Below are 12,638 nucleotides of genomic sequence, written 5' to 3' on the forward strand. Positions count from 1 at the left end.
AAGTCATTACCCCACACAAATTAGTGCAGCTTTTTATACCATGACAACTTGCTTTCATCCATGGTGGCTTGTAGGTGAAAAACAACTGATCAAACCTGATGAGCCTAAAATACTCCACAGCTTCATATACCAGGGGTTATCAAGAGAACCATTGTCACTGTTAGTCCTCCAAACCAGGTCCAGTTCACTAACAGGGTATTGCAAATAAAGTTTTGAAGAGCAAGAGGTTTCCCTCACCTGTTGTATGGACTGAGAGTTTTCTGATTCTGATACCAAACCTTTTCTGCAAAGCAAGAATGTATATCAACTCAACCTGTATATTGTAGGAACACTGGGAACATTTTCATGGAGAAACCTGGAAAAGGCCTAGTGCCAGAACTTTTAGGGGAAAAGTTCACTGTTTTATGAATTAAAACATAAAGCTTCTGCTCACTTACACACCACAGGATCTAAATGGCATTGTAGCATAAAATGTAATATTTTAAGACTGTATCTTCACTTCCTTGGCTTTTCAGAAGCTTTTCTAGACATTCAAGTATCTTCAGCTGAAGCAGAATGATCAGTGAACAGTTGGAAGGCAGAAAGGAAAGCAGAGGTGTTTAATCACAAGCTGGAGCCTGCTCAAAGGCAAGGACTGGCAAGCTTCCAAGAACAGTGCACCAGACATTCCCCTTTTCTTCCTCCAACTTAGAAGACGAAGCATATTGGGAAATGCTGTTTTTCAAAGAGCCAAGATGTTGCCAACTTGCTTATTTCTCTTTTTCATGTATCTGAGACTGAGGGAACTGGGTTCACAGAAATTCTGTGCTCGTATCCTACGAGCCAAGATGGAGAAGAAACTTCATGACAGTGCAATGAACAAAACAAATACAATGTCTGATATACAGTTTCCTTACTTCAATTTTATTACAAATGGCTCTTAGTAGGGAAACCTACACTTTTCTTTCCATTTAACTGCAGATTGAAACTAAAATGGTTGTTCTGGCACAACAGGATAGTGCAAATGGAAAAAACTAAAACGGGACACAAAACCTAATGTTGAGGTTGGACACAATTTCATAAGGGGTTCAGAAATGTGAAATGGGACCATATGTGCTCCCACACCTTGGGGTGGAAAATCTGGAGGGACTGCCTATGGCTCACAGTCAGAAGAATGAAAGGCTACAGGCCTGGATTGCTTTAGGATGTTGCACACAAGCAGAGTGAAACAGTTCTCCAACACGTTTAGCAGCTTTTGCATCATGTCCAAGGGTCTTCCTTTATGTCCATTTCTCTTCCAAACTTTTCCATTTGCTCCCATTGCACGCTTTCACTCTTGAACTTGTCTTGCAACACAAACTTCCTTCTTTTGGGCACTTGGCCTGCTGGGATCCCTTCACAAGGCTAGAGATGAAGAAGGATGTGTGCCTTCTCTTTCCTCAGGTTTACCAGGCAATTAATAACATCCCTTCCTCTGTGAGCTATTCCATGCAAGATGCTAGAACAGAGAAATCAAAAGAACAATTATTAATCTAGGAAGTGTTAATAAAGCGCTACTTCCTCATATTTTTCATCCCATTGTTCAGCTCTCAAATTTCAATCCCATATTCTCCTCCTAGACAAGATAAGCTCAAATGGCAGCCTTTTTTTTAAATTCCAGTTGAGCTTCTGCCCCATATTGTAACAGTCCTCTTTAATAAAACCACAGGTGAGTGTACATGTTTTGACAGAGAAGACCAGCTTTTTAAATTCATCTAGATCAATATTTCCCCAATTATGTTCTTAAAAAGCAGAAAAGTATGATTAAAGAAAGGCATGAAAGCTAACTGGAAAAAGGTATGGACAGTGCTATATGCTTATCCAGTAACATCTGAGCTACTTCTGGAAAGGAAATACTACATACACAGATGCTAGGGGAACACTGTATGGCTAACATGCATATTACGTATGAATACCAGCTGATAATCACAAACCATTTCCAAAATGAACAGAATTTTGCAGGCATGGTGTATGTCTTTGTTTTCTTTATCAATAAAGTGGATAACAAAGCGAAAAAGCAGAAAGGAAAAATCTAGAAACCTTTTACATCTTCTGAACTACACACATTTATAGATGCAACACTTGAGAAAAGCTCCTAAACAGCAACTAGCAAGTGTATTTAAATGTTAACATTTTTATGTATGTCAAGTTAAAGATCTCAAGGCATTAACCAGCTTTGGTCTAAATTTTTTCCTTCTGTTTTCACTTGTCAAAACTAAGACTGCCTGAAGTAGTGCATGTATCAAGATAATCCATACTGCTGTAAGAATGGACCAATGTGATGCAAAGGTAATTGAGAAGTAGGACAATTTAGAATATTAAGAGTAGGGCTATATAGTGTCTTTGACATCCACTAGTGTTTGACACAATTGGTATGAACAAATTTCTTCATGAATTAATAGTTCTAGTCCAGTTACAATTTTGTCTGTAGCACAACAAATACTTGTAGCCCAGTTACAATTTTGGCTGTAGCACAACAAATACTTGACAAGCAGCCTTGCTCACAATCTGCTGTACTAATATCCACAGGATCTCAAGGCAACACTCACTACCTTAAAGAAGTACTTTTGAATTCACTCAAATCTGCACAAAACAGAACAAGTAGGAACATAATCTCTGTACTCACCAAGTGAGGTTCCCTCTGCAGGACAGTCAATCTGTTTTCCTGGGAGGCATTTGGTCTTCTATAAAACAGTCTTGGCTGTCCAGAAAATTTATCTTCTGGTTAAAGAGTCCAGAGGTGCCTGCGTAGCTTCCAGTGTGTTTCTGCTTTAGTTTAGGCACAATTTTCACTAATCCAAGAGATCTCCTCTGCCACATTCAGCTCAACTCCACACAGCACACATGTCCTGGGAATGGTTTCTGAAGGCTTCTGTATTTGGTGTTCTTAATAAATATGCACCAGATTTCTTGAGCGTGATATACATCCCTGAGTTACTCTTGCCTGGACATTTGCTCAACTACCTAATGGTGGATGGTGTCAATGATCTCTTTGCTACTGGGAACATTATTTAAATATGATCTCTTATCTCTTCATGGAGAAAGGGTCCAGAATCTTTGTTGGAAATGGTTTTAGAGGTCTACTTTTACAAAACCTGGAGCTGCAGCAACAGATGCTATTGGTATACCCCAACATGAAGAGGAAGAAGACACCTGGTCTGGAGGATACTAAAGCAGTGTATGTGGAAAAACAACTAAAACAGTATTATGAACCTGGAACTGGCACCTGTTCCCATCAGCCTTATAGTAATGTTTTTATTCTCAAACTGACCTATGTCACTTCAAAGCATATCAATTATAATTTAATAACCAAATTTAATAACCATCTTCTTTTTAGATAACTAAAAGAACTTGTGAGGATATAATTTTGGTTTATATTAATTTTAAGTATAGAATCTTTCCAGTTTAGACCAGGTCTAAGCTATTATGCAGAAGAAATCAGTTTAACAGGTAATACCCCAATTCTACAGACAGTTACACATACATTTAACCTAGGCTCATTACTAATTTATAGAATTTGTGTGAATGAAAACATTCACTTCTTTTAAGTTAAGCACAGTTGGATATATTTGCATGAGAAGCCAGATTACAACAATGCAGAACTGCAAAGCAGTACTTTGAGTGTTTCTTAGCACAGTACTGAAAAGTTATGTTATTAAACAGCAGGAATAAGTTCATACCCAACAGAATCTGAGGGGGGCACTGAGGGGTATGATCCAGATGCTGGGGTGGTCTCTCCTAAGGAGGCCTCCTCCGGTGGTATGGGGTGATGTTCAAAGAACTTGGAGACAAACAGCAAACTGTGAGGCAAGAACAAAACAAAAACAACCTAACTTGTGCAAAACCCAGAAGTTTCACAATATAATAGTCAACAACTACAAAAAGGATCCCAAACCCCAAAACCTCATTGATTAAATTCTAAATTTAACAATAAACATCATACACATTAAATCTGTAAGATATGTTAAAAGTATTATTTACCTCACAGAGGATCTAAAGATCATGCCTTAAATATAAACTTTGTGGAAATTAATTTTTTCATCTTTTAGATGGAACTGTAAATACCTGATTCTTCAAGAATGCACAACTTTTATCTATCAGTACATAAACCTACACCCTGACCACAAACTCCAGAGATGCCAATGAAAACAGTTACAAATACCAAAATAAACTAAAATTAAATTCATTCTTGGTGAGAAAAATAGCATTTTAAATTATTCCTTATACAAAAATCTATTTAAAGGACTTAATAGCCTCTGCTGAACTAATCAAATAGAACAGACCTGGTTTACCCCAGATCCTAAATCTACATCAAAGACTTATTTAAACAAATAGTTCAGTAACTCAATCCAAGAACATTGGACTGTTTGGGTCATTCTCTTTTATGTTTCTTACCTAGGCATTAATCTTGCTAGTAGATTTATTTTCAATTATTATAAAACCAACTGCAATTTCACTGTTATCAACTACTGTCTCTTAACATTTTTTCAGGTTGAAGAGAATAAAGCCACAGCTAAATTTTAAACACGGCCCCGGCCATCACACAATAAAGAACCAGTTTTGATTAATAATAACAACTGTGAACAATGAGTAGTCTGTCTGACACAGTCAAGTGCTCAGCAACCCTATTCATGCTTCAAAAAAAGCACTTCATAGACCAGCAAAGAAATATGAACTGGTTGTCTGAGCTAGCACAGAAAGAGTATGAATTAAACAATCTCACAAGAACAGCTAAACTCCTGTATTTTTTCAGGCACCTCCTCTGACTTCCTGAATTACAGACTTAACACAAGAAATCACTGACAGCTGTACACTTGTTAAAAGGCTCAACTTGAAAATCAATTGTGATTACTTACTCAAGCTGGTCATAATTAACACACATCAGTGGCACTTCTGTACTACAGCGCTGGTGGAATTTGTAGCCACAGGTCTGGCAGCGGAAGCCCTGGAAAAGCAGCTTCCGACAGAAATCGCAGAATGCTAACGTGAAGAACGTTTTTCGTACCTGCGTTGGCAAAAACAGGCACAATTACCTGGAGCCCTTCTGTAAGCCCAAGGCAGGCTGTTTGCTTTCACCTCCCCCAAGTGTACTTAAAAGTCTCTTTTGTGATGCTGGAGCTACAGTTTTATGTATCAAACAGATTTAGACAAAAGATCATCGGCTCCTTTTTGAAATAGTTTTCCTGCACTAAAATATTCCTTCAACTGTTTCTTGGAATTAATGCTTCACAAGAGCAAAAAATCTGAAGCAAAACTTCACTATTATCATGCTAGACACAAACATTGAGAATTTATTTGGATACAACCTATAAAACCAAAAGCTGCTGAATTACTATTTCATATTCTAACTTTTCCAGAAGGCAAAGGACATTTCTATCTAATACTGACAGGACTGGAAATACACAAGCATATTGGCATATATGCATATATATACATACACACATGTGTGTATATACATACACACACACATACATACATATATATGTATATATATACATGTATATATATATACACATATATTAAAATTATAAATATATATATGTATATATACGTATACACATACACACACGTATATATTATATACACATATATATACAGGGCTTCAATGTATGGTTATAGCTATAATTTTGACTACTGAAACTCAGAAACATTCAGAATCACAAAAGGGTGATTGTGCATCCTCCCCTGATTATAGGGGGGGAAATGATTTAGTTAATTTTCAAATTTAGCAATACCTAATGTAAAAACACATTCTTAGTTCTATTATTACATGTAACAATCAGAATTTCAGTGGGATATAAAAAATGTAAGCCTTTTACTAGAGTTCACCTAACTAGCCATAACTCCAACAGCCTGTTTGAGCTAAATAGATTGAAACAGCTTGCAGATAGAATTTTGCTATGTTTTAAGCTGAAATAGGTGGTCTTTCTTTCCCAGTATGACAGACATTATTTCCAGGATTTTGTATGAAGCTGGAAACATTTAGACAGATTCTGTTTAGCAGCTTCCATTTACTTGATGCCTTATCAGGTCAAAACATATTTGTGCACTGCATCATTGATGATGTCAGCACTGCTCTGGGAATAGTTAGTTCATTAGTTAATTGCTGCTGCAGAGCCAGCAGGGAGGCCCAGAATACATTTTATAGATACAGCAATACAAAAATAGTAGATTATTACAGCTCTGCAATGCAGTACTGATATAAACCCCTTACATTTATAGATTTTAGAGGGTGTATTCCAACAAAACATGAAAGTTTTAAGGGTGATCAAGTACCCTAGCATCACTTATTCCAAATACAATTCAATCAAATTCACTTAAGCTACTGTGATTAAAAACTTCTTTTGCAACTCCCACCACATCCCACAGATGCAAAATATTCCAAGTTGGCAATTTGAATTTGAAAGTATGAAGTTGATGTAACCCCACTCAGCATCTCACAAGACCCAGTACATACGAAATTGTGTGTCGTGAGTGGCACGTTCTCCAAAACTTCCACATGCAACTCCTCTCCTGTGAGCCAGGAAATGTCTGTGTCCCAGCCAATTGGCTTCTTCTCTCTAAAGTGAAAATAAGCCTCTCATTAGCATCAGCACACAAGCCCTTGCATGTCTCTTGCCAAAGTTGTGAGATCAGCTAAAAAGTTACACTGTGGGGGGTTGCTACCCAGTCTAATTGCAGGAAACTTTAGAACAAGACCTTAGGCTCAGTACATGGCAAACAAAGCACACCTTCCCTGGACAAACTGCAGGAAGGAAATGCACTTTTTCACCAGCTCCAGTAATGGCCAATTCCTTATTTCCCACATGGCAGATGGCTTTTTGATCAAATAAAGTGTTTGTGAAGGTACCTGTTGTGTAAGAGTTCCACAGAGATAACTAATTGTGCACATGAATATACAAATTTTTAGGGGTGAAAACTTGTTTTTTCCCTCCCAAGGGAACTCTGTCCTTAGTTAAGAATGCATTATAGCCAAATTAAATAACATCAAGAAGTTAACACAGCCTATTTAATACTTGTTTGGTTAGCATGAGTTGGATGAGTGTTTTGCCATAATTTCATATTACTGAATATTATGCCTGAGCCTTTTCTGAGGAGTTACACATTCTTTTCAACATGTCTATGACGTGCAAATTGTTTAGTGCAAAGTATGCAAAGTATCAGAAAATTCTGAACTTTGTAAACAACCTCTGGATAGAGCTGACCATCCTGGGTAGCTCCAATAATTGATTCTAAGAGCAAAAAAGCATCCCACACAAGCCATACCCATCTTGTATTCTGTAAACAGCACAGCATTCTGGAATAAGACCTCTCATCATCAGCGCTTTTTTTAAGCTGTCTCGGACTGTCACTCCACATCTTGCTGGAACCTAAAGGTCAAACACAAAAGAAATTAGTTAAAACAAGTTCCGATTTATCCCCCAAAACTGATGCAAACATTTGACCCTCAAGTGCTAAAACCCACTCTTCAGGATGCTTTACAGATTTGTAGGTCAGAGTTCTCCAAAACCTTTTTTGTATCAAGAAAAATTTTATTGCTGAATAGTATATGAGGAAAAAAGCTCAGCTAGAGGAGCCAACAAGCTCTACAAATCTATTAACATTTGGAACAGAATCTTCACTCAACTCCACAAGTGAATTTCCAACTTTCTCAACTGGAAGAAATTGGCACACAGATAGCTAATAACTACATACAGCTTTAATTTTACAGGCTGGCCTGAACATAAGTGGGGAAACATGCCAAGTGAAATTAAGTGAAGGAACTAACTTGGACTGCACTCAAAAAACATTACAATAAAATGTAAATATTTTATTTTCTATTTCTAAAACAGAAGATAAGCATGCAAACAAGTGAAACAAAACAGTCATCTGAGTCAGGCAGACCATCACCTCTCACTTTAACCTATATTTGTAACTCTACAGATACATCTTACATGAAAATATATTGCTCTTTTCTGTTTCCCAGCTTGACAAGTTTAGATAACTAAGAGGATGAGAAGAATGGAGGAGCATATTAAAACTAGCCAAATCAAGAACTCCATACTATGTAAAGGTATTTTCCTCAATTCTAATTGTAAGCATATCTTATAAGTAGATCATCTCTAGGTAAACCTGTGATTTAACAGTGTATAGTGTCAAGTCATAAAAAAAGAATACATGATCTGGTGATTAAGTGCAGTTAAGGTATTGAATATTATGTACTAACTATTTTGAGAACTCGGTAGTGAAAATATGTAAGTCAGGCACTGTACACACTATGATACTGCCTATAATCACAGACAGTACCTTGGACACAAATCAGAAGAAAAACCTACAAACTTAACAAACCTGATAAGTGTGTCTGAACACCTGAAACTCAAATCTAGCTTGCAAGTGGCTTAAGCCAGAGCACTCAGTAGCCAAAAGCAGTCTTTTAATCAGCTTCAACTAGCTTTGGATCAGAGCCTAGTTTTTGTTCCCTGTGTTTAAATTTCCATGGGTATTTAGGGGCTCTATGTCCTACTTAAGCATGACAGTGCAAAGTAGCAGCCTGTTTCAAGTAGCTGTGTGAACACCACTTGAGGTTACAATATATCCTGCATTTCTAGAACTCAAACACATGCGCTTTCAGAAGACACAAATTAAAGGAATATTTTGCTTCACCATCATTTTCCCATTAACAGGAGAGGGTCTCTTTACAGGATATTTATGCATTTCATCTGGTCAACACAAACATTTTAAAAAAGATTATTTTTCTGAATTCCTTGAAAAAAAAACACCCTATAGCACAGTTCTTTACACCCTTGATACTCAGCCTTAGGTGACTTGGGTTTACACATTGTATTCTTTTTTAATACATCTTTTTATTACTCTAAGTAAGTAACTCCTTAGAAAGGAACTCCTCTCCTTTCTCCAAGGATGGAGGGTGTGACTCATTCTTTTATACAAATGTTGAGTCTAAATTATGATTGTTGTATTGATACAGCAAAACATCTATTAAAGATTTGTCTTGACCTGCAAAGGTGATTAGAAATTATAAGTGAAGTTGTATTATTAATTCTGTATTATGTTACTTTTAAATTGCACAACATTGATTCTGCTTGTAGAACTCATATACCATTCTAATAATAAATTCTGCACTATGCTAATCCAAGTGTCTTGTTAAGAAAATAACTCTTTAATTGTCCCTATGATTTAGTGCCATCATCATTCTGCCAAAGACCCCTAAAAGAACTTGTCTGTCCCCTCAGTGTTCCTCTCCATGCCTCCAACATATATATTTACAAATAGAGTGAATATTTTTAGGAATCTGACTGAAGTCTCTGAGCATTCAGGTGTGCTCCAAACTCCCCCCCACATTAGATCCAATCATGAGCCATTTTGATGGAGGAAGCAGGTGTTCTTTGGCTCAAGGCTATTTTCCCTCTGAGTATAGCTCCTGCTGGATTGAGGTTGAGTCCCCACAGACAATTCATGTCTACCTTTCCAGCAACCTCAGTCACTTCACCACTGACATCCACAGTGGCAGAAGAAACTGAAATACTGCAAAGGTGGCAGGCAGATGATGGGGACAAAAAGGGGAATAAAAGAGCCAGGAAAGAGGCTGGGCATGAAGGAGAAATGGGAGGAGAGGGTACAAACTTCAAGTAATGAACATGCAGGGAATGTATGTGTATACCCAGAGAGGGAATCGTGATGAGCAGGTTGGTGGGAATCAAACAAACAAGACAGAGGGAGACAGGCTGAAGAGCTGAGGCTGAGGGCAGGAAAAAATGATGTGAGGAACCACCTTGCAGGGAGAACTGCTTGGAGAACCTGGGGAAGTACTGGAAGTACATCCTGAACAGGAAGCTGTGATTGGGAGAAAAGGTGGCTGGTTTTGGACAAGGACCACCAGGGGGAAGGAGGTGCCTAGGAGCAGCAACAGAACCCAGCACAGAGCAGGAGGAGGTTCTAGCTTAGGCAGAACACTCCAACAGAGTTAAGTGTTAAAAGAAACCAGGTTAGTAAAATCCTGACCAGTGTGAGGGAGTGGAACAGGATAAGAAAGAAAAGCCAAGCAGTAGGAAGATTACTAACATTAAAGAAGAGATAAGCAGTCTTGCAGTCAGTGGAAAACATTTTCTTCCTCCAGCACTGACCCTCCATAAATGATGACAACATCCTCCAGTAACTCATGAAGCAAAGAAATGCATCAGGAACCTCCAAGTTCCAATGCTATTAATTAATTACACTGGTGTAATTCTTTTTCCTTTTAATTTTGTCAACAACAAGATTTATGAAGTTAAAGGGTTTCTTTTAGGAGATCAATAAAGTTGGAAATACAAACTCTCAAAATTTGGGAAGTATCAGAATGAAGGTTAGCTACAGCAACAAAAGTGGAATAGGACTATGAAAAATGTGCATTAAACATCCTGCTCACTAACCATTTGCTTTTCCTCAGTATTATTATCCCAAGACCCCTTCATTAAAATCCAAACCATATTTATGCAACTTGCAATTAGAAACATGGGTAGAACATTTGTTCTCTTCACTGCCATTTGCATCACGATCCAGCTAAAACCCAAAGAACTGCTTTTATTACTCTCAAAAACCATCATGATCCTGAATCAGCATCACATTTAGAACATTCTCTTACAGAACTCCCGAGCAGAGAAACATAAGGCCAAATTAAAAGAACTTAGTGCTAGAATAAGTCCCTGTAGTATTGATTAATCATTTTCCCAGACTGGTACAGCATGGTCTGTCACCATCTGTGCATGAAGCCCTTCAGCCCCCTCCTTCAGTCCCTACCAGCACCTGCTGTAAAGCAGAAATCTCACCCTGCAAAGCATTCCCTCTGAAACCTCTTTTTGTCCCCAGCTTCTCTTCACCCCCAAATTAAGGCCAAGTTAAAGAAAAAGCTGGTTCCAACACAGTGATTTGGAGATCAACTTAGACTTTAGAAAAACAAAACCCAACCCCATTCCTGCCTAACAGACTCCTGCTGACTCCAAAGCAGGAGTTTGGGAAGAGCTTCTTTCTCAGCCCCAGGCACAGGGAGGGTGTGTGGCCCCCAGGCTGGGAGGGGAGCAGGGGCAGGAGCCCTGCATGGTGCAGCCCTGCCAGCAGCTCCAGCTCGGCAGGGAGGCACCACAGAGGGTTTATCAATTCCATCTAGAGTTCTGCCAGCATTCCCACAGAGCACTTCAACTGAATCACATCAGCATTTTTTAACAAAATCAGTTCCCTAGGAGAAAATTTCTCATCTACTCCAAAACACACAGCACTCTTATGCCTGCAACCCAATACACTGAACAAAGCTGGCATTTTATTGAAACATAGAACATTTAATATTATTTAAAATCCATTTTGTTTGCACAGACCCATTATCTCTTGATCCCCCTCTTTTATAACTTAGAGAATCTAAGTGTTTCACAATGGTTACCACCTAGAAACTCATGTTACTAATCTAGGGGATGTACTCCTAAATTGTGATTGTTAAGGGCTTTCTTTTCAGGTTGCGTATATATATAAGATTTGTGGATCAGAAAAGGCTTAGGTTTTTATAGCAATTAGTAAGTTGATTTAGCAAGCAACTTTCAAAAGTGAAGGGTATGAAAGTGTGGGCTATATAACACTAAGGAACAGCACAGAAGCCGCCAACACAGACTGCTAGGTGTGTTCAGTGTGTAGATTAATAATATACCAGAGAAGATAATTAACTTGAGCATCCTAAATTGTGTAAGTAGCAATTCAGGGAAACACCAAAACACATGCTTAAGTTTGCAAATATTAAGCCTCAAGGAAAAAAACTGAAAATTATTCCAGATTGCAGATATTCTCCAAGCAGTTTTCCTACCTAGACAGATTAAAAAGAGCTGTAGCCCTTTACATCCTCATTTCTTTTACTCACCTGAACTATTTCTAGGGACAGCATTTGTAACAACATTATTGATATATATATTTAGTACTGCAGCCACAAGTATTTAAGCAATGCATAATAAATCATTTATTTCTGTAAATCAGGTCATTCCCAATTCAGTAAGAAATTCAGGGCTACATCCCTAAATAACTCTTACATCACTTTTCTAGCATCAGACTAGAAACTGGCATAATCTCAGTAAGCTAAAAATGCTTCCTTACACCACCATAGTTTCCAATGTTTTAGAGCAATAAAGACACTGAGAATCACTCCAAAAAAGCAATGCAAAAGTATTCTCTGAAAGTGGAAAGGCTGGTCAGCCCCGAATATCCAGTATTACACTTCTCTAAACTAGTCAGCTGGCTTTATTTTTCCCTCAGCCTAACACTGTCATTCAGCTCACTCTGGCCAAGTGTAACACATGTACAGAATGTAAGGTATGTGTAACAGCTCAGAGCTTCAGAGCACTTCCAAACAATCAAGCAGACTACGGGTACAATAGTGGAAATATGCCAAGTGCAATGGATTTCAAATATCACTTCAAAGTATTTATTTGTTTACCACAACACATACAGCCTGAAAGATCACACTTTATTCCTCCCCATACCTGATACCCAGGACTAAAACATTTCAGCCACATGTTCGTAGAATTCAATGTGTTGGGAGAAAATTAGGCTAAACGATACTTTTGCCAAATAATTAGTTGTAATTAGCTATACTTTGGCCAAATTAGGCT

General features: G+C 38.0%; 1 protein-coding gene across 1 annotated transcript in view; it reads right to left on the reverse strand.

Moving 5' to 3' along the window:
• The window catches only part of BRAF (B-Raf proto-oncogene, serine/threonine kinase), an 83,847-nt gene that overhangs the window by 35,047 nt on the left and 36,162 nt on the right, over positions 1–12,638 (reverse strand). The window contains exons 4-7 of the mRNA XM_059471553.1: positions 7,285–7,388; positions 6,476–6,578; positions 4,875–5,023; positions 3,699–3,818 (exon numbers count right to left, since the gene is read on the reverse strand). Coding sequence (XP_059327536.1) covers positions 3,699–3,818; positions 4,875–5,023; positions 6,476–6,578; positions 7,285–7,388 — 476 coding nt within the window. The remainder of the gene's footprint in view (positions 1–3,698; positions 3,819–4,874; positions 5,024–6,475; positions 6,579–7,284; positions 7,389–12,638) is intronic.

The sequence above is a fragment of the Ammospiza nelsoni genome, chromosome 5 (assembly GCF_027579445.1).
Source record: "Ammospiza nelsoni isolate bAmmNel1 chromosome 5, bAmmNel1.pri, whole genome shotgun sequence".
NCBI lineage: Eukaryota > Metazoa > Chordata > Aves > Passeriformes > Passerellidae > Ammospiza > Ammospiza nelsoni.